General features: G+C 37.1%; 1 protein-coding gene and 1 pseudogene across 4 annotated transcripts in view; one reads left to right on the forward strand and one right to left on the reverse strand.

Moving 5' to 3' along the window:
- The window catches only part of SYNE3 (spectrin repeat containing nuclear envelope family member 3), a 205250-nt gene extending 182678 nt beyond the window's left edge, over positions 1 to 22572 (reverse strand). The window contains exons 1-2 of one of the 4 annotated variants that reach the window (XM_074213016.1): positions 22012 to 22572; positions 761 to 903 (exon numbers count right to left, since the gene is read on the reverse strand). In XM_074213016.1, the coding sequence (XP_074069117.1) occupies positions 761 to 794 (34 nt within the window). In that variant the 5' untranslated portion in view covers positions 795 to 903; positions 22012 to 22572. Of the gene's footprint in view, positions 1 to 760; positions 904 to 1496; positions 3402 to 22011 lie in introns of those variants that run through there. The other 3 variants (XM_074213017.1, XM_074213019.1, XM_074213018.1) reach the window with 3 other exon arrangements.
- Positions 1144 to 1758, forward strand: LOC141504216 (activated RNA polymerase II transcriptional coactivator p15 pseudogene; annotated as a pseudogene).
- Positions 22573 to 23656: the final 1084 nt, after the last annotated feature.

Genomic DNA, 23656 nt, shown 5'->3' on the forward strand with positions numbered 1-23656 from the left:
ATGAGGAAACTAATTAATATCAGTTCCAATTAGAAGTAATCTTTCTGGGTTCAGGTCTGGTGTGCTCTCCGGACTCTCACCTTTCTTCAAGAACAAACCATTTAGGGGCCACTAGGCAATGTATAAAGCACTGGCCCTGGATTCAGGGGGGGGACCTGAGTTCAAATGTGACCTCAGACACTTAATAATTACCTAGCTGTGTGACCTTGGGTGGGTCACTTAACCCTATTTGCCTTGCAAAACAAAACAAAACAAAAAAAAAGAACAAGCCATTTAACCACTCTCTTCCTTCTTTTTCTCCTCTTCCTCCACCTAACAACCCCCCCCCCCTTGCTCCCTCTCCTTCCAATCACAGTATCCTTTCTGTAAAATATTTAACCCAGAAATATGTTCTGGATCTATAGCAACAAAGTATTTGAAGAATGAGTAACACTTACTCAACTATTTAGCTTACTGACATTTGGCCATCTACTTAACCTATTTTGGTCTTAGTTTTCTCACCTGTAAAATGAAGGGATTGGACCAGACATCTTATCCAACTTTATTAAAGGTCACAAACCCCAGTAAACCCCAGCAAAGAAAGAAGTTAATCCCTTTTCCAGGACATATCCTCCCCTTACTTAGACATTATTTCTTCTGTGCCATTCTATCAATTGATCCCACAACAAGCCATAAAAATGATCTGTGACACACATTTGGTCAGTAATCACAAATTGGGTTATTCTGAATGGCTGTTTAATAGTCTTTAATGGTCTCATACCTGTTAGCTCTGTCTCCTCAGTTGAAGAGGTCATGTAAGTAGAAATAAACACAGGACCTGGATTCAAGAGAACTGGTTTCTATTCTGACACTTGCTAGAGGTGTGGCAAATCACATCATTTTTCTGAGTCTCAGTTCATTCATCTGCAAAATCAGTAGAATATTACTCAGATTAAGAAATGTTGAGGGGTGGCTAGGTGGTGCATAGGGAGGCTAGGAGGCTCAGTGAATAGAGCACTGACCCTGGAGTCAGGAGTACCTGAGTTCAAATGTAGCCAAGACAATAATTACCTAGCTGTATGGCCTTGGGCAAGTCACTTAGCCCCATTTGTCTCGCAAAAACCTAAAAAAAAAAAACCCTTCCTAAGTGATTATATAGTACAGATGGGTAAAAGGAGACCAGATAAATTAAATAACTTGCCCAAAGTCACACAGAGACAAAGCAGGTATTTGAAAATCTTCTGTCTCTATCAGGTGCTCATTAGAACAGTGGATTGTCATCCTTGTAACTTCCTTGAGGACAAAGGATTTGTTTTCACTTGAAAATATAAGGTAAGGTGCCCAATAAACAGTTGTAGTTGAGGAGTGCTAAGTCTTTATGTCCGGTTTTCCTAAAGAAAACCTGAGGCAGAAAATAGGATTAAATAAACCACTTGGAATTACATAGAAAGCAGGACTGGTAAACTTGATAAACAAAAGTGCGTATTTTCCATTAAAAAATAATACAAACAGCTAACCTCTTAAAAGGAAGCCAATCCTCGAAGCACCTCAAAGCAGCAGCCGAGATGATCATATGTTCCAGATTGGAAAAGTGAGATATGTCAGTGTTCGGGACTTTAAAGGAAAAGTCCTAATTGATATTAGAGAATACTGGATGGATGGATCAGGAAGGTGAAATGAAACCTGGTAGAAAAGGTATTTCTTTAAATGCAGAGCAGTGGAGCCAGCTGAAGGAACAGATTTCTGATATTGATGATGCAGTAAGAAAACTGTAAAATCAGAGCCATATGAAAACCTGAGACACTAAAGAACAAGGCAAGGCTTCAAGTTTTAAAAGTTTAAAAGACTTTAAAAAGTCTTCTTTTTGATCAAAAAGAAAACACAGATCTATCCAAAATGAACCCTACTATGATCATGGTAACAAAATTTTCTCTTAGAATTCCTATTGGGATTTCCAAGAGTACAATTTAATCCAATCCAATAAACATTTATATGTCTGTCACTGTGTTAAGTACTAGAACTCCAATTAATAAAAAGAAAGACGGTCTTTCACAGCAGTGAATGATAAACTTGGGGATTAATAGGGAGAGCCAACACACAGAAAGAGGCATGGGGGGGGGCAACCAGGAACTCTGACTAGGAGACTAATTGGAGTATATTGATTTGGAGATCCCTGAAATATACCCACACATGCATACATATCCATGCACACATACACACACACACACACACACACACACACACACACACACACACACACACCTTAAATCAGAAAGAGGAGACATTACTGACCTAGGGTGAATCCAAGGTAGAGAAGACACCCAGGTGACCTGCTGTAATCTGAAGTACTCTAATCTCATTACCAATCTCTCCAACCATTCAGTCTCTACTTAAAGAGTTAAATTTTAAACTTCTACTACAAGCAAAAATGCCTTTGGGGTTACTACATTGACCAAACTTCATTATCTCTCAATTCTCTTAACATAGGGTTCTCCCCCTGAATCCATTGGTATTTAAACATTTGTTGAATTGAATAGTAAAATATTGCTGAGTATCTTGGCATGCTGTTCTATATTCATAGGGAACTTGGTGTTATTGGAAGTCAAGAAGCTGAGTTCTGAATTCTGGTTCTAATATTTGTCTCTGACCATGTGTAACTCACTCCACCATTCAGAGGATGAGTTTCATCACCTTTAAACTGGAGAGATTAACATTTTCACTGCCTGTCTCCATAGGGTTATTGACAACAAAGTTGTATTTGGAAAATAAGGCAATTAGGTGGTGCAGTGGATAGATTGCTGGGCATAGAGTCAGGAAGACCTTAATTCAGAACCCAGCCTTACTAACTGTGTGACCTTGGGAAAATCAATTTGTCTTTGTAAAGTGTGTATAAAAATAATACCTACCTCACAGGGTTGTTGTGAGGATTAAATGAGATAACATTTATAAAGAGCTTCACAAAATTTCTGGCATTTATTGAATCCTGTCTAAATGTCAGTAAATACTACTACTACTACTACTACTACTACTACTACTACTACTACTACTACTACTACTACTGCTACTATTAATTATTACTAGTACTACTACTACCATCACTACTACTGTCACTAGACACATCCCTGAACAAGTTACTTGAACTTCCACCTCAATTTCCTCATCTATCAAGTGCAGAAAGATAATAGTATCTACCTTTCAGGGTTGTTGTAGGGATAAAATGATGTAGTAATTATGAAGGACTTAGCACAATATCAGGCAAATAATAAATACTATATAAATTAATAGCTATTATTATAGAAAATGTGGTACAGAAATATGGGATATGATATAACTTGAAGATATAACACTGAGATTTTTTCATAACTAGATTTTTGTTTTTAAGATTAAGTATATAATTCTGGCATTATACAGCCTAATTTTCCTTTGTGATGTATATATATATATATATATATATTAATACAAGTGATTGCCTAATGTCTTTTAATAAAGAATTAAACGTCCTTTAGAGAAATGATAGATCACACAATATTCTAGTTTGAGTCAGAATCACCTTTAAGGTTTTCACAAGATATCATTTGTGTGGATGAAATGAAAGCCCTGAGACACATTATACAGCAGAGATGTCTTTTAAAAAGTTCCACTAGAAAATCTCTGCTGTCATTGAAATCCAGAAAGAAAAGATCTTATATTCATGGAATCAAATAAGTTTAGGGGAAGAGAGCATAATAGAATAATAATATTGGCTAACATTTAGATAGGATTTTAAGATTTGTAAAGCACTTTCATATGTTAACTCTTTTGATCCTTACAACAATTTAACGAAATAAATACTATTATATCTTCATTTTATACTTGAGGAAATTGAAGTTGACGCAGATTAAATGAATTGCCCAGGGTTAGCTATACAGTGTCTGAGGTAGAATAGGAACTCAAATTTTCCTGACTCCAGATCCCATCCACTAACCTTAGTATTACCTCATTGCCTACATTTCTATGGTATGCCTTAGTTTCTTTGAAGAAAGAATAGTGTATGTACTATCAAACACATTTTATAGATGAGGAAATTGAAGCCCAGATAGGTTAAATGACTTGCATGAAGTCACATAGTTGTTAAGTTATAGCCTGCAATAGCTCTGGTGTAGGTCTGGACATTAAAGGAGAGTCAGATCAGGTAGAAAACATACCCAAACAGGCAAGATTGGGATGTAAAAATCTACCGTATTTATTTTTGGAAACTCAGACTTTTTATAGCAAAAACTTATCTCAGGAATGACTGGTTAAAGGATACCCAGTTTCACAATATCCTGAGTTTATTTGCAATATTTGTTCTTAGAAATCTGCATATTTCTCTATCAGAAAAACCTCTTACAACCACTTCTGGAGCCACAGATTATCCCAGATCAGGGTTCACTGGTGAGCCAATGGATCCATAAAATGAGCAATAATCCATACATGTCTTTGATGGAAAAAGTCACCAAGGATATGTGAATATCACTCCCAGGGGCTGGTCCTCTACATTAAGTGGCACAGCCAAGGCTCAAAACTAAGTCTTCTTTATGTTATCCTGACCTCTGAAAATACATGCTAATCTTAAACATTTTTCTAGGAGCTGATGAATGTTTTTCTTCACACGTTTCCTGCCCAGCCTAATTATCCTTTGTGATATATATTAATACAAGTGATTGCCTAATGTCTTTTAATAAAGAGTTAAACAGCCTTTGGAAGAATGAGAGTTTACACACTATTCTAGTTTGAGTCAGAATCACCTTCAAGGTTTTCACAAGATATCATTTGAGTGGGTGCAATGAAAGCCTGGGACACATCAAAGATAAAAACCAGTTAGGCCTGAAGCAATTTTCTTTACTAACAATTAGAAGAGTTAATTCAATTAAAGACAACATTCTTTAAAAAAAAAAGAATACTCAGCAGGAAATACGCTTTCAATAATAATTAGCTGTCCAGAAGAAACTCAAGGCCAATAACAGCATCACACACACACACACACACACACACACACACACACACACACACACACACAAGTCTCAGAGCTGGAATAAATTAACAAACTCATATTCAGCTCTAATTTGTATGCCAGGCCCTGTGATAAGTGCTAAAATACAGAAGAAAAAAAAAATCAAAACAGTTCCCTACCTTCAAAGGCATTAACCTTTATCATCATCATCATCATTATTATTATTATTATTAAACATTAACCTAATGGGGCATTGGATGCCATTGACTTAGAATGCCCTCCAAAAGATCCCCCAAAAAAGACTCATCCAGTTTTACCTAAAGACACCAAATGGTCAGGATTTTACTCTACAAAATCAAGAGTCCAGCTTATTTATCTGAAATGATCTTTCCAATTTTAAGAAATTGAACACCTGAAAAAAAAAGCCTCTTTAATTTATTGTGTCAAAGGCTGAGTCTGCACAAGGAAAGCAAAGTTGTTGTCCTAGGGAACTAAAGCTAGGCAGTTGTGTTACCTGGGACAAGCCTCACACAATTCCTCTGAATTTCAGTTTTTTTCCTCTTTATAAAAGGGATATAAATACTCACAACACCTACCTTATGGTGCTGTCAGAAAATTGAATTTATACAATGTAAGGTGTTACCATAGTCTTACACAAGTGGAATTCATTCAACAAATATAACAATAGCTGTGCCACTTAACTTATGGCTGCCTCAGTTTCCTTAACTGTAAAATGGGAACCATAATAGCACCTACCTCCTAGGGAGAGCCAATACACAGAAGGAGGCAGGAAAAGAGGAAGGAACCAGGAGAAGAGCTGTCTAGGAGAGTAATTGGAACATACTGATTTAGAAATCCCTTCTTCCCTTCCAAAGTGCTATGAGAGAATCAAAGGATCTCTGGCTTTTAACCTTTTATAACTTGACACCAAGTTTAATCAAGGGAAAAAAAGAGAGATGGGCTTTGAAAATGTCTTGTGCCTACAATAAATACTTCTACAAAGCGTTGCACATTTATTTAGATTGTTTATCATTATAATAAATATAATCATAATAATTTTTATATAAAAGCAGTTTTTGAATCTTATTTGATTCTCCTATTTCACATGTAAGATATATGAATAATTCTCTTGTTCAGATGAGGAGGAACCTAAAGCAAGCCCTATGACTGATAAGGACATGGCTGGTTTCAGATCTAGTTCTTGTGACTTATGGAGGTATAACCTGAGCTATAAAATTTGATATCAGTTTGATATCAGTTAAACTCTCTCACCAAATTCTGATCTAGAGTTCTTAAGTAGAGAAGGGCTAATTGAGTAGAACCAGGAGAACATTGTACATATTAACAACAACACTGTGAGATGATTAACTATGATGGATGCAGCTCTTCTCAGCAGTTCAGAATCAAGGACAATCCTGAGAGAGACCTAGGGACAATGCCATCCACATCCAGAGAAAAGAACCATGGATTCTGAATGCATGCTATGTTCACTTTTTTAAAGTTTCATAATATTTTCCTTCATTTCTCATGTTTTTATTTAATTTTAGTTCTAATTCTTCTTTCATAACATGACTGAAATATCTTAAACTCAATTGAACATGTACAACTTTTACCAAATTGTTCATCACCATGGGGAGAAGGGAGGGAAGAGAGGGTAGTAGAAAAATATGGAATTCACAAATTTGCAAATGGATAATAGTTTTTTAATTTTCTTTAATTTATTTACACATTACTAAAATATTCTTGCTTAAGAGTAAACATAATACTACCCCCCACACAAAAATATAAAACCTCATGAGAAATAAAGTGTAAGAATGAGGAAAAAAATGTTTCAGTCTGTGTTCTGATACCATCAGCTCTGTATTGGGTGGATCACATTCTTTATTGTAAATCCATCATAGAAGTTACTTCTATATTTTTCCAGTTGTTGTTGCTGATTGTAATTCCTTCCATCCAGTCTTCCCTACTACCATCTATTATATTTTCTCTCTTCTTTCACTCTGTCCCTCTTCAAAAATATGCTGTGGAGCAGCCAAGTAGCACAATGGACAGAGCATGGGCCCTGGGGCCGAGGCCCCAAGTCTACATCCCACCCCAGAGACCAGAAACCACCTGGCCCCATGGTCCCAGACAGGACACTTTGAAAAAAAAAAAGAAAATGTGTTATATCTGACTATCCTCTCCTATGAGCTACCCACTCCTCTATCACCCACATCATGCCTCCCTTCCCCTCGTCCCCCTTCTCTCCTTTTTCTTCTAGATCCTATACCCCATTGAGTATGTATGCTGTTTCCTCTCTGAGCCAGAAAATGGATAATTGTTGAAAAACTACCATTGCATGAAATTGAAAAAATAAAATGAATTTCAATTAAAAAAAAGAGATGAGTAAAATTACTGAAGCAGAATAGAAAAGGACAAGGATACTGTGGGGAATAGGGGGTAATTGTTACTTCAATATTTAGTTGAATTAGATTTACTTGGAGATCTCTTTCAACTCAAAAATATTAACTATCTAGTCTCTTTAAAAGGCTCCTGGCTAAAAGCCTCCTCTTCCTTTTATCTCTTGTTTAAGATTCTAATTTTCTCCCAATATTTAAAAAAACTTGTGCCCACTGACCATAAATCATTTAGTCAGAGTAGAGGGGTTCAAATCCTATTAGGCCAGTTACATGATCAAAGTATTTAAACTTTCTCAATCTCAATTTTGTCATCTGTAAAATGATGGGCATGGGACTAGATGAACTTGAAGATCTCCCAGTTAAGTATCTAAGAGCCTATGACTCAATAGTTCTTTGAGTACACTGAAGCCAAGAAAGGAATTATCTACTGCTTTATATAAACTCTTCAAAACGTGTCCCTCCTTCTTGACTTTCTGGTTTTCTTATACCTTATTCCTCTCCATAAAATCTTCAGTACAGTTATGCTTGTCTACTTGTTATCCCTTACATATCATCACCTACTGCAGGTCATTGTATAGTGTACAGAGCACTGGCCCTGAATCAGGAGGACCTGAGTTCAAATCCAAAGTCAGACACTTGACACTTACTGTGTGACCTTGGGCAAGTCACTTCACCCTGATTGCCTCACATCCAAGCCACCTCTAGTTGTCCTGATTTATATCTGACTAGATGGCTCCAAGGAGAAAATGAGGCTGGTGACTTATCATGCACCCCTCACTCAAATCCAATTCCCTTGTTTCTCCTGGCATCACTCCCTGATGTTATGGTCATCTTTGGGAATGAAGGACAAACCTCATCATCATAACTAGAATGCACTCCCTCCTGAACATTCCCTAGCTTTTTTAAAGAGTCAGGTGTTTGGGGTTTTTTTTTTGGCAAGGCAATGGGGTTAAGTGGCTTGCCCAAGGTCACACAGCTAGATAATTATTAAGTCCCTGAGTCTGGATTTGAACTCAGGTCCTCCTGATTCAAGGGCCAATGCTCTATCTAGTACACCACCTAGCTTCCCCAAAAATCAGTTTAAATTCCTTCTGCAGGAGGTCTTTCCTGCCTTCCCTCCATCCTAACCTCTCTCACTGCCTTCACCTCTGAGATTACCTTCCATCTATTCCGACCTATATCTCCTTTATTAGACTGAGAGCTTTTTGAGGGCAGAGTCTATTTTTGTCTTTCATCCTATCCCCTATTATTTAGTATACCCTGGCACTGAGACTGTTAAAATTTTTCTCACAAATGTACCAATTAAATGGGACAATGAATTGAAAGTATGTCACCCTAGCTCAATTACCTGTAATCTGGGTGGCCACATCACAAAAGGCTCTTAACCTCTCTCAGCCTATTTTTTTTCTTCTACAAAAAAGAAGCTGTTGCAATAGGGAAACTCTGAGTTCTGTCACCTAATTTCATGAGACAGGTACTTACACATTTAGGATTTCTTTTGTCCTTTAACTTTTTTTTTTTGGACCACTGAAGGTACTTTGTGTAGTTCACACAGACAAAAGGTTGATTCATTAGCAGCTGTGTGCAACAAATCCCTTAAAAATAACAATACAGTTTCTATAGGTGATAGTGGCACTGTGAGTAAGGAGGCTGCTTAACTTCTGAGTGGTTCTTATCATCTCCAATGTAACTACCTGACCAGATATAGGTCTGTGAGTCAGGAGACTTGGCTTCAAGCCCTAGCTGTGCTATTAACTTATATGACCTTAACAATACCACTTCATTAGACCATCCAGTCTAACCCTTTGCTTTTGCAAATGAAGGAAATAAGGTCCTTCCCAGCTATATAATCTTTAAGATTTAAAAAAAAATTTCCTCACCATAACTCTGTGATCCTACTAATGTGAGGATTATTATTTCCATTTGACAGAAGAGGAAACAAAGGCTAAAAGATTTAAGTTACTTGTCCAAAGTCACACAGTTAGAAAGTGTTAGAACTGGGATTTGAGCCCATCTCCAAATCCAGAATGCTTTCCCCTTCACCAATAGGGAACTACATTTAACTAGGTACTGCTCTTTGATCTTTACATGTTTTATTTGTAAAAGGAAGAAGACTGGACTAAATGATCTCTTACTACTTCCCAATTTGGATCCTATAATCTAGTGAAATGTTATTTACTTTTCTTTACCCACCCTCCCCCAATAAGAAAAAGACATGAAGTTTAAGTTCTATTTCCTGATGTTCAGACTGCACTATTTATCATCTTCTTGTACCATGGCTCTGCCCTGGGATCAAAGTACACATTTTCAAGACAGGAGACGTGACATGTGGTAGAGATTGGAGCTACAGAAGTAAGCAAATTGAATGAACTTGTAAGCAAAGCATTCACCTATAACAGTGGTGATGATGATGATGATGATGATGATGATGATGATGATGATGATGATGTTCTAACTAACCAAGCTAATAATGGATTGGAAATAGAAATTTCTAAGAGAAAAAAAATGATCCTCTGATTGTTTAACAGACAAAACCATAAAAGACTATGTTTGGGTTAAGAGGAAGGGAGGGATTAAGAAATGTAAGAGAGACATTAGAATATTCACAAACATAGTAAAGGATTAGATTATAAATTATTTCCTTAATGGGAAATACTTCACAAAATCATAGAACCTCAGAATTATAAGAGAACTTTAAACAAGAGTTCTCCCTATAAGACACTCAAGAAGTGGTCATTAAAATTTTGTTTAAGGACAGGAACTTCCCCCATCAGCTCATTTCATCTACTTTGGGTAGTTCTAAGCATTAGCAAGCATTTCTTTCCATAAATCCTGAAAATATCTCTTTGGAATGTCTAACTATTTCTCCTAGCTCTTCCCTCTGAGACCAAGTAAAAAAAGAAGCCCAATTTCTCTGGAAATCCTTGGGGATTCTTCAAATCCTTGAGGATAGCTACATATTTCCCCTAAGCTTTTTCTTTGAAATATTTCCATTTCCTTCAGCCAACATTCACATTGAATTTGAATCTTTCTCATCCTGATTGCCCTACTATGGATGCAATCCAATTTATCACTGACCTTCCTAAAATGTATTTCCCCAAAATGAACATAATATTACAAGTGTAGTTTAAATATTATGAATTCCCTACTCCTGGACTCTCACCTAAGTCCATATTAACTTTTTTTTTGGGCTATTCCACTGCATTGATTCATACTGAGATTTGGTCCCTAAATTTCCATATCTTTCAAAGTTGCTGAACAGCTGGCTACTTCTACCCTTTCTGTTCTTCTAGTTTGCCCATTACTTTTGTTCCATGCTTACCTCTTCCCAACTTCCAGTAAAACAAATCTAATCCTACTTTCAAAAGATTAATAAATCAAATACATGGAAAGAGCTGTTGCCTTCCCCACTCTAATCCAGTCTACTCATCCCTAACCTCCCCCACCCATAAAACATCATATTTAAATCAATACCTCTATGACAAAGTTTTCAACCAAATTATGTGGAAGCAATTTTGTGCAGTGGAAAAAGCCCTAGAAAAGTAAGAAGATGCAATTCTGACCTCCACTTACAAGCTGGGTGGCCATAACCTTTGACTGTAATTCACATCCCATAGAATTGTAAGGTTTACAAGTACTTTCTCCACAAACTTTTGCAGTAGGTAGAGCAAGTATTATTCCCCCTTTTTATAGATGATGAAACTGAGATTCAGAGTGGTTAAATGATTTGTCCATGATCTCAGAATGAAGTACTAAATCAATATTGGGAACCCAGATTTCTAGTTTGAGGCCCATTATGCTTTCTACTTCAACTTCACATCAACTTTACTTTCTTCTTCCATAAATTGAGTATACTATGACTTGCACTATCCACTTAACAGGTTTGTTTTGAGCCTGAAAAGCTACAAACTGTAGCATTCTACAAATTTGTATGTGCTATTTACATTGTTACAACCATATCAGCAACATGTGGAGGGAAGGTACCATATATCAATACTATTCCACTGGGTGGTAATTCAGTAATACTGAGAAGTTGGATAGGATCATTCATTTAAAAAATGATTGACCTAAGTAATAATCAGTCTCTCTCAGCTGGCTGGTTTCATTATTTAGAGACATTTGAGGAGAGATACTCCCATCATTATTTCAGGTGGAGTTCCTTTATAAACAAAGGACTACCCCAGAGTGAGTCAGCCTACATCAGTTTTTCAGCTAATTTCACTTGGGAGTAGTTTAGCTTTGTCCTGAATTCAAACAAAACTGATGCCTTAGTAAGAGATTAAAAAAAATGCAAATAGAGAACCCCACCTTAAGAGGCATGTGACTTGGGGTAATAAGGGAATCACAGGTCTGGTCCCTATCCTTATTTTCATTTTATAGAAGAGGAAAGAGCAACCCAGAAATCAGAGATGAATTATCCAAGGTTACTTTGGTTCAGAGCAATTAAGTAGCAATATAAGCATTGAGATACAGGTCAGTGCACTCCAAATCCAAATTCTTTCCTATTACCCTAGGTCTGGGATTTTTAACCTTTTTCCTGTTATATGGGCCCATGGCAGTCTAATGAAATCTATGAAACCTTTCTTAGAATAATTGTTTTTAGGTTTGTTTTTTTTTTGCAAGGCAAATGGGGTTACATGGCTTGCCCAAGGCCACACAGCTAGGTAATTATTAAGTGTCTGAGACCAGATTTGAACCCAGGTACTCCTGACTCCAAGGCCGGTGCCTTATCCACTATGCCACCTAGCCGCCCCATAATTTTTTAATAAATGAACAAAATATAATAAGTAGGGTTATAAAATCATATTAAAGTTATCCAAAAGGGTTGTTTTTTTTTAACATTCACAGATCCTAGAACAAGATTTCATTAGACTGATGTGGCATGAGTTGAATTTTTTTGGGTCTCCAACACTCAGGGTTCAAATATTCTTTAGTGATTTATACTATAAAAGTGTCAGAATTATATAGAAAATAGATGCCCTTTAAAGGGCATCCAGATGCCCTGGATCTGACCAAGAGCAGTAAATGACATCGATAAATGCATCTGATAAATGCAATCTGATACCACTAAGTATTAACAAATGCTGGCTGACTTATTAACAAATGCTCTATTACAATACCACAAGTCCTCTCTTGTATTCCTCTCAACTCTATCATGCAGTTCCAGGATTCTACTCTAAACGAATGAGAGTATGAATGACAAAAAGTCCTCTTTTATTTATGTTTTATAATTGTACTTGGCTAGCATTTCTAACTACCAAGACTTAAGGATGTGTGGAGTTGAATCTACATCCTTTGATAGATTTTTCTTTCAAGTTCTAGTTGAACTGTGTTCTTGTGATTATAGGAGTCTAATTTTTTTTAAAAAATACTGATTAAATCATTTTAATAGCACTTTCCCAAGGATATGATGACTCATTGTGCAACTCACTTCCTCTTTCTGGGCCTCCATTTCCTAATCTGTAAAATGGAGTTAATAATACTTGTACTACCCACCTTACCATTTCACTTCTGGGTTTACTGCAATAGTCTGCTGGTTGATCTTCCTGATTCAAGTTTCTCACATTTCTAATCTATCCAAGTGATCTTCCTAAAGCACATATCTGACCCTCTTATATTTAATAAATTCTAATAGTTCCCTATTACCCCTAGATTCAAATACAAAATCCTGTTTAGCTTTTAAAGACTTTCATAACCTGGTTCCTTCCTTCCTTTCTGTTCTCTTTATAATTTATTCCCTTCTATATTCTCTGTGACCTAATGATAATTACCTTTTTGCTGTATCTTAAAAAGAACCCTTTCTCCTGATTGCACCTTTAAAGGTGGTTTTCCATACTTGGAATTGTTTTCTTCAATTCTGCCTCCTAGTTTCTTTCAAGAGCTCACCTCAAGGAGCACCTAGGTGGCACAGTAGATAGAACACCAACCCTGGAATCAGGAGGACTTGAGTTCAAAGTCAACCTCAGACACTTAAGAGTTAGCAGTGTGACCTTGGGCAAGTCATTTAATTCAATTGACTTGCCAAAAACAAAAACAAACAAATTAAAAAAAAGAATTTATCTCAAATCCCACCTTCTTCCCCGGGTCCTACTCCCCTTTAGCAGAGCCTTCTCTGAGATTATCTCCAATTTACTCCAGTTAAGATGTGAATAGTTGCTTAGTCTTTCCCACTAGCATTGAGCTACTTGAGGGCAGGCAAAATTTTTGCCTTTGTCTAAGTCTGCAATACTTAACATAATATCTGATACCACTAAGTATTAACAAATGCTGGCTGACTTATTAACTTGATGCATTGGACTGTTGTAAAGAAAGTGGTAAACTTTAAAGTATGGTTGAAATGATAGTTATCTATGATTATTTTAATTCATTACAATTGTAACTGTAGTAAAAATCTGTATAAATCACAGCAAGTGAGAAGCCACACAAAATGGAAGATGATAGGTTTAAGATATCATAAGCCCTCTCCTGTATTATAGTTATATATTCTGACACATAGCATGTGACCCTGTTGAGGGTACAGGATGGAATAGGCAGGATGGTGAAAACTGGCAGCACCTCCTTAGTCAATTAATATCTTACTAATTGGGTTGATATCTGAACAACTGGTTTATATTTTGTGAACCCCAAATTGAGATACATGGTCAATTACCACACTCTGTTGATACCACTCAGAATGATGACCTTCCTCATCCCACCCCCATCTCTGGGAGAATTTCTTCTCTGTATTAAAGTCAACTATCCTTACTTCACAGAGTTGTGAGAAAACTCTGAAATATTTAAGTACTATCTTGAAATGAGCTATGAGGATGAGGATAACAACGGCATCCAATAGTCCTGGAGCTGTTTCTTCCAGAGTGTCAGAAAGGTTCCTGATGTTCAGATATTCTCCTGCTGGACAGGTTATAAATAGCTGAAGGGGCATCAAGAACTGTAGGAGAAACTAGTAAGAAGGATCTGTACTCCCAAAAGGCAATAAAATCATGCCTATCCTTTAATCCAATAATACTACTACTAGGTCTGTATCCCAATGAGATTAGGAAAAAGGGTAAAAAACACACATATACAAAAATATTTATAGCATCTCTTCAGAGGAGTAAAGAACTGAAAATTGAAGGGATGCACATCACTTGGGGAACCGTTGAACAAATTGTGGTCTATGAATGTGATAGAACACTATTGGTCTATGAGAAACCATGAAGCAACAAAACTTGAGAATAGTATGAAGAGACTCATGAACTGATGCTGAGTGAAGTGAACAGAACCAGAAGAACATTATATATACTAACAGCAGCATAGGGTAATTATCAACTATAATGGACTTGATCATTTCTGTAGTACAATAATCAAAGACAATTATAAAAGACTTGTTATGGAGAATGCCATTCATATCCAGAAAAGAAACTATGGAGTTTAAATGTAAACCAAAATTATTATTTTCAATTAAAAATTATGAATTGTCATTTTTTCTAACTTTTTTCCTTTGAATGTGATTCTTCTTTCACAATATGATTTATATGGATCTATATTTAGCATGTTTATAAATATAGAGCAGATATTATATTGCTTTCCATGGGGGGAGGGGGGAGGAAAAAGAGGGAGGGAAAAAATGTAAAATGCTAGTTGAAAATTACTGTTACATGTAGTTGGAAAAATAAAGAAATATTTTGAAAAAAAAAGAAAGATCTATGCTGTATAGCAATCTGTGATGATTCTTGAAGTAAGAAATCCTTAATAATTACAGCATCAACGAATCCCAGAATTTTAAGAAGAACAATCTTAGAGATCATCTAGTCCAAACCCTTCATTTTATGAGAGAAAATAGAGAAGTGAAGAAGCTTGAGATAATAGAGTTCTGGCCCTAGTGTCAGGAAGACCTAAACTCAAATCTGGCCTCAGATACTTACTAGTTGTGTGACCCTGGACAAATCACTTAACCCTGTTTACTTCAGTTTCCTCATCTGTTAAATGAGCTGGAGAAGGAAATGGCAAACCAATATCCTTGTCAAGATAATCCCAAAGGGGTTCACAAAGAGTTGAATAGGATTGAAAAATAACTAAATAAACTAATTATATAGATAATAGGATGATATTTTGCAAAGATGTAGATAAAAATTACATGGGCTGTTGGTGTATGGGTGGGTTATAATCTGTGCTGGTGCAGTTTCATCCACAAGGATGCATTAGAAAGATTAAATGAGATATTGATAACTTTTATTTTGGGTACTTAAGCCTGTAACCAGCCTCTTCTTCTCAAGTCTCTCTCTCCACCCCAGGCTTCAGCTGATTACCCCTTTGTTCTAGTATTCACTCCAGTAGAAAATGATTTCTTGCTCCTCAGATTTCTAAGTATTAAAATATATAGTATCCTTATTTGCTTACATATCTTATCCTTTTTCTAAATCCTAAGCTTTCTGAAAGTGAAATCTACACCATTTTATCTTGTCTAAGTGTCATACACTTAAGACATAAGATGGCATGGTGAGTGACTTTTGGAGTCAGAAAAATATTCAATTCAAATCTTGCCCTAACTCATATTATGTGACCCTAGACAATTCACATAAATTTCTGGTGTCTCAGGTAATTCATTTATTTTTTATTTATTTTTTTCCTTTCTAGGGAAAGCATGTGTTTTATAGTACCTGTAAAAAACAAATAAATTTTACACTGATTTATGAACTCAGTTCATTTTAGAATGTTGAAATATTCATCAAACACAATATAATATGGAAAAACAATAAAAGAAAGAAGAATACATTAAAGTAGGACATTTTATGGTTAAAAATATTTATAGCAATAGTTTTTTAATTTTTAATTTTTATTTATTTATTTATTAGATCAATACTTCATTTGGTCATTTTATTGCTACAGCAAAACAAGACCATTTTATTGTTGCAATACCTTTCATTTCTGATTTTAACTGATTGTCTTATTCTATTCATCCACTTTAAGTTTTCATGAGGACAAATTTTTTAAAATAATTTGGAGCCTATTTTAGTGAGAAGCATACAAAATAAATTTCTATGACATCAGTGTCCTTTTCTATTTGCATAACCGAGAATACTTAATACTTCTAAAGAAAAAAATGTACAAACACAACAAATATTTTTAAAATTGGAAGTGATAATCTTTGCTACCTTTAGGAAAGTAAGTGAATACTGAATCAAATGTATTACATGTCAAAAATTGTGCCATACTTGTATATGCAGTACATTTTCAGATAATTCAGCATTTTAATGGTCACTACAGATTCCACACAGTTGACTCAAAATATTATTCTTATATGCACAATTAAAAAATGTAATCAATGCATGAAAATTGTACCCCTTTCAGAATTTAAATTCCACATTCCTAATATCATATTTCTACATACAATGACAGGATGATATTGACCTTCCATGAATAGAAATTTTTTTTTCTTCTTTTCTAATTTTTTTAAAAATTTATTTAAGGCAATGAGATTAAATGACTTGCCCAAGATCACACAACTAGGCAATTATTAAGTGTCTGAGGCTGAATTTGAACTCAGGTCCTCTTGATTCCAGGACCAATGCTTTATCCACTGCACCACCTAGTTGCCCCTGAAAATAGTTTATTACATTATCTTTCTTCCCTGAATCAGTCTTCTTTCCCTTGAGGACACCATCATCATTCTCTCCCTGGTTATCAAGTTTTCCTTTATCCTTGACTCAGCTATGAAATGAAACTGCTTTCTGGATAGTTACCAGATCTCTCTAAATTACCAATCTGATTGTCTTTTCTCGATTTTCATTTTTCTTGATTTCTGTGCAGCATTTGACATTGCTCACCATCTCTTCTTTTGAATATTTATTTTTCTGGGTTGCTAAAAACAATACAAGTGGATTATCTACCAAAGCTCTCATATTTTCATGCTTAAGGTCTCCAAAACCTGCTTTAAAATCTTCCAAATTAGAAACTATTTGTTAAAAATATAGCAATACACCTCTGTATTACTCTACAAGTATACTTGATTGACCTCAAGGAAGGTAGAAATTTGTTAACCATATTTCAACAAAAACTATTGCATGATTGATGGATAGGAATTTAAAGTGATTTGTTATGATTATATGTACTTCTTATATTTGAAACTATGAATCTTTCATATTTAGTGTCTTTTCTACCTATCATAACAATTCAATAAATTGTTGAAAAAACTAAACTTAGAAACAGATCTTCTAATTGCTATACCACAAAGCATTTAAACAAGGTTTTATAAAAATAATGAAACATTTCCAATCACATTGTTTTCATTAAAATATTATTAATAATGATAGAATATTATTTTCTAAATGTTATTTCAGTTTATCTTGTCTTTTTTTAATTATTTAAGTTATACATTATACATAATTATATAACAGTACATGTATGTAGGCAGCTAGCTGATGCATTAGATAGAGCACTGGACCTGGAGTCAGGAAGATCTGAGCTCAAATCCAGCCTCAGATATTTACTAGCCATATAATCCTGGGCAAGTCACCACTATTTGCCATATGTAAAATGGGGACACCTAGAGAAGGGAAAGGCAAATCACTGCAGTATCTTTGACAAGAAAACCCAGTGACTTTGTCATGTAGAGTAGGGCATGACTGAACATAATCAAGTGTGTAGTTTATAAATAAGTATAAATATTGGGTACATGATTCAAATATTTTTTACTGATAAGGGTCTGGTTGGGGTTCTTTCCTGTATCATCCTTTACTCAAAAATCTCAATTAACTTCAATTTATTTTGGCATTCAACCCTATCTTAATCTAGCACTACCTTGCTAGAATCTATTCTCTAGTATAAATTGATTTTTTGTTATCCTTCCTGTCCCTCAATTCCTGCTCTTTCCATTCTTTGTTCCTGTTATTCCTTATGCCTGGAATGCTTTCTCTCCATACTTTACCACCTATTGAATTCCTACCATTCTTTTATAGCCCAACTCAAATATCACTACCTTCAAGAAACCTCACCTAATGATGTTTATCTGTAAATACATATCTATAGTTATCTTCCCTCCCTGAAGTCACACAGAAATTTATGCCTCCTCGGTATATTTACTATTTTGCTTTATAGTTTGTTAACTTAACCTGGGATACATGATTCAATTTGTATCCTGGTCAATTAAGTCAATACAAGTCACTTATATTATAATAAACAGAACTGACAGTTATATAATAGAAATGTCTATCAATTTCATTATATTACAAACCTCAAAATTATTTTATTTTTTTACAACAGTTCTTAGGAAGCTGTATAATACAATAGTACAATAGTACATTGGACAGTCAGATAAGAAACCTAGGTTATAATCCTGGTTCCTCTGCTAATTAAGCCCATGACCTTTGAATAAATCATTTCACCTCTCCTGGCTACAAAGATATCAACTTCTATCCTGTTATTTAACAGATAAGAAAATTAAGGTCCCTTATATCTCTTTTCTCTGTACTTTGGTTTGTTCATCTCTTAGATAAGCTTATCTGTCCTACTATGTAGAATTATAAAATCTCAGCATTTGTGTCTCTCTCCACCTAGAATTCTTTCTACTTGACTATATGTCTTCAATGACTAACAAATTTAAATAGTGAATTACTATTGAGAATCATTATCCATTAATTTATTTTATTTTATTTTATTTTTTTAGGGTTTTTTGCAAGGCAAACTGGGTTAAGTGGCTTGCCCAAGGCCACACAGCTAGGTAATTATTAAGTGTCTGAGACTGGATTTGAACCCAGGTACTCCTGACTCCAAGGCCAGTGTTTTATCCACTACGCCATCTAGCTGCCCCTATCCATTAATTTATAATGGAAAATATCCAAAAGTTCAAAGCCTTGGGATCTTTCTAGTCAATCCTGCTACTGTTGGAAAGATGACATCTCCCTGGATAGCATGAAAAATTCAATGGATTTGAAGTCAGGATGTGGGTTCAAATTGTCACTCTGTTATCTTATTATACAAGTTACTTAATTTCACTGAGTTTCTTCTCTCTTCCTAAAATTGTGATGTATGTTAATGAAAAAATTTCCTGAGGACCTTTACAAATCTAAAATAATATTGTGTATTAATCTGGCCTCAGAATTGTACTTTATGAGAAGGGTCTTCAATGAAAGTTTTTTTTTCTCCAGTTCTAACAGTCTATTACAAAATTTTCCCTCAGTAGCTAAAAAGTATTATGACTACAGCTGGTAACATGGTGTAGTGAAGGAAGTCTGGGAGACAGAAAACTTGGGATTGAGTCCTGGTTCTGTAATCAATACACTGAATGGATCCCATGTTCCTGTGCCACTGTTTTCTCTGTTGTAACATGAAGTAAGATGAAATGATCTTGAAGATCTCTTTTAGCTCCAAATATATGCTTCTTGTGATATGAAATTGTTTTATCCCATACAACTCAAATGGGGCTCCTGCTGTGATCCCAATTACATCTGGTCTGGTTCCCTGAGCTAATTCAAAAGGAAGCCTCCTTTGACACCAAACAAGGAATCCCCAAGCACCTTAGCAATCCTGCTCAAGTCACTGCATAGCAGTGAAGGGAGGAGACTGAGAGGAACTCAGAGGCCTCATCTACACACCAGGCAAAATATGCCTCAGGCACAGGCATGAGAACAATGCAAAAACAAAACAAAACAAAAATAACATGAACCCTGATGTATTTTTATAAAAAGAAGGCAGGCATATAAAGTCAACTATAAGCCTCCTGAGACACTTCAGAAGGAAAAAACTAAACCTTTTGTGTATGTGTGTATGTTTTCATGACCACCTTTTTAAAAATACAAAGCCTGTTAAATAGTGTCAGTCACGTTCTCCAAGGAGCACAATATATATAATATAATTTCAAGGAAAAGCCTGACTTTCCCCCTCTCCAACCTTTCTCCTGTAATGCCCTAACCCCCTCAGATTACAAGAGGATACTGAGTCCATCAAGGACCTCCCATGATGAAAGTTGATGCCACTGTATTAAGGGTCTTGGCACAGCTGCAAATCCAGAACAGGTCTTCCTGGTAGTGGAATGTACTGTTCCAAAGGGAAAGTAAAGAAGTATGATACAGGGTGTTCTCTCCATCTTAGTGGAAGGTTACAGGAAATATGGAAAATAATTTTCATTGTCCATGTCACCACTCACCAAAAAATACTTTCTAAAAAATCTGATGGACTATAGACTAAGCTGTTTCCTCATCCAGAGAAACACATTTCCCTTTATCTGGCATGCAGATTGTTTTCCAAAAGCTTTTCCTCTTGCCATCCCCACCCTCTCCCACCAGTCATTTGTTCAGGGCTGACTTCCCTAGTATCTCAAGAGGATTCTATTAGTGTGAGTCAGAAGACCCTTGGCTTGTAAAGGGATGTAAAGACAATGAAGGAAAAACTTATTTCCTTTGTTAACTCTTCAGGACTGAAAGACTTAAGCCTCCTGTCAGGGGCTAGAATCCTGTCACCTTGGAACTAAGAAAATGTCTATGATCTGTGATTTTTAAGAGTTGAAAGGCACCTTGGAAGTACCTAGTCCAATTCCCTTATTTTCCAGATGAAAAAAGTGAGGTTCAGAGAGGTCCAACTTGTCCAAGATCATATAGGTAGATAATGACAGAACCAGGAGTAGAGAACCCAAATGTCCCAATTTCCAATCCAATAGTCTTTCCACTATAGGTGTCTCCTATTAGAGAGACTCCAAGCCCTTTTTAGAGCACCAACAGGTAGAAAACATACACACACACTACTGACAGCCAACCATGATCTCCAATTTAAAATCTCAGGTCGTAGGGAAGAGCGGGAAGTGGGAGGTGGCATCATTTGGGATCCCAATTGCTGAACCACAGAAATAAATGGATTTGTGATAGGTGAGTGTGCATGGGGAGGGGATAGGGAGTCAATAGACACACGGAGCAAATTGAGAGGGTCTTGGACTTTCAAGGAACTATTCAGTATGTTTTCGGTTTAAAGAGAGCAGCTTGAGTTAGCAGATTTAAGTTTCAAGATCAATCTGTGAACATCGCCTTGGTGGCTCTACTCCCATTTCCACCCTGTTGTTTGCATTGCAGTCAAATTTTTCATGATTTACAGAGAAGCAGAGAGGAACTTCCCTACTCATTGCTGGGGGCGGTGGGAGGCCGGGAGGGGGAAGGAGGCGTATTTTAATTGAAACTATAAATAAGCGCCAGCCGCCACATTGCCCACAGATGTCACGTCATGGGCACAACCGTCACTACCTCTGGGGCTGATATTTCACTTCTGTTTTTTCTTCCTCTCTAACACACATACCCACAAAGCCAAAGCTCCACCATAGAAACGTGGAGCTAAACTCGCGGATAAAAACACAAACTGTCAAGGCAAGGGCAAAGGGACAGGGATTAAAATTCCATCGTCCGGGGGGACAGTGTTTCACTTAGAAGAGGGGCTAAGCCTGAAGGCGGGGAGGCCCCTAGTCAGCAGCTCCCCCCCTTTTCCCCGCGCCCCACCCCCCAGGGCATCCTTTACCCAAACCTGGAGACCCAGTTCCTGAGACTGACTTAGATTTGAACTTCGAGATTACTCCGAAAGCGACATGATCTCCCCGGCCCACCTAGTCCACCCCTGCGAACCAGGTCCATCCTTTCACCCTCCGCATCAGTCCCCCCTGCCAACGCCCCCGAGGGTCCCCAGCCCAGAGGGCACTCACGCTACCTGGGGCCAGCGAGGAGGGAGCTCGGGGTACCGGTGACAGCTCGTAAGAAACCTCTCAGGAGGACTGCCAGCTCAGGGAAGGAGGGTGGGGCTAGGACACCCCGCCTGCCCACTCCTAGCCCTCCTCCAACTCCGCCTCCCCATTTTTTAAATCAGGATAAGATGCAAGCTTAAATTTGGGAGGGAGTTTGCAAGTTGGTTAGATCTCGTCCTTCAGTCCATCCTCGTCCGCTCCTGTGGCAAGAGACCAGGCCCTGGGCTGGTTGTGTAACCATTCTTCAAGGACGCGCCGCTGAGTGGGGCTCGAATCTCCTCCGCCCTCAGCTGTGCTCAGCAGCCAGGACTCTGCACATACACATACCTCCTCACGTTTTTCACCACCAGCTCCTTCTTTCCGCTGTCCCCGATTTGGGGGAAAGGTTAGAAGGGGCAGAGATGGAGTTTCCAAGGGAGGAGGCAACTTAAAATGGGGTAAATTCACGTTAGACTTGGTTGTATCAGAAAGTTCAGGGATGCAGTTACAGTGGGAAGTCTGTCCTAAGTTCACGTTGTTTCTGCCACTGTCTTGATTACTACAAGTCAGTAGAAAAGGAGGTCAGGACAGATACGGAAGAGATAACCCAGTCCATGGAGACTAGGAGGGTGGGGTGACAGTCCTTCCAGTCAAGTCCAATTACAAACCAGGGGAGCTGTGCCTATGTGGGGCTTCTGCCTTCATAGCCTTGACGTACAACTGGAAAGGGAACAAGAGCAAAATCACTTATTTATTTTTAATGCGTGGAGACCATCAAACTTCCTTCCCTAACCTAGTACCCGTGTCTGAGATCAAGATGAAGGCCCCTAACAACAGCAAGGCTTTGTTTGAGACTCCGGTGATTTCAAGCTCCCACCTACTCCTGGAAGACAGCTGGGAAGCCCACACCATTAAGACTGGCAGCTGCAGCACAGTTGCTCTGTTTTGTTCTCACTCCAAGTATTCCTTGAACTCATTCAAACTTTCATTAAATCCCAAACTCAAACATAAAAACAGGGACATACCCATTTTGATTTGAAGCCCCGGGGGCCTACCTGTCCAGTTTGTATTGTGCCAAGTGCTAAAGAAACAAACAAACAAACAAAAAGCTAAAATCCAGTCTCTTGCCCTGTTTAGATTTTAATGAAAAAAAACACATAAAAGTGTTCTGTAATAGTCTGGGTTAGCTGACTGCTGAGGTCCCTCACAACTCTCAAAAATCTGTGATTTTGTGAAAGATAAGACATACTGGTTGCACTCAGAGTTATAGCTTAGTGTGGGGAAAGGAGGGGGAACGGTGGAAACAACTTCTGGATGGAGCTGTATCCCAAATAATTTCCTTCCCTTGTTGCTGCCTAAAGTCCTTTTTCCTTAGCAGGGTGGTTAGAGAATGTGGGGAAGGCATCCTTTCCAATGTTACTGGAATAGAAAGCAGGAAACCCCCTTTCTCCTCCAGCTTCTGTGTTTCAAATGGTGCCTACAAAATAAACCAATAAGAAGGCTGCTATATTAAACAGTTAGGAAATTCTGACTCACTTGGTGGTTACCAGTACAACAGAAGTAATGTCTTTCAAAGAATGAGAAGTTTGTACTCCTTTACCCTCTTCTAAAAACATAGCTGGGAAAAATTAA

This window comes from Macrotis lagotis, chromosome 1, assembly GCF_037893015.1.
Source record: "Macrotis lagotis isolate mMagLag1 chromosome 1, bilby.v1.9.chrom.fasta, whole genome shotgun sequence".
NCBI lineage: Eukaryota > Metazoa > Chordata > Mammalia > Peramelemorphia > Peramelidae > Macrotis > Macrotis lagotis.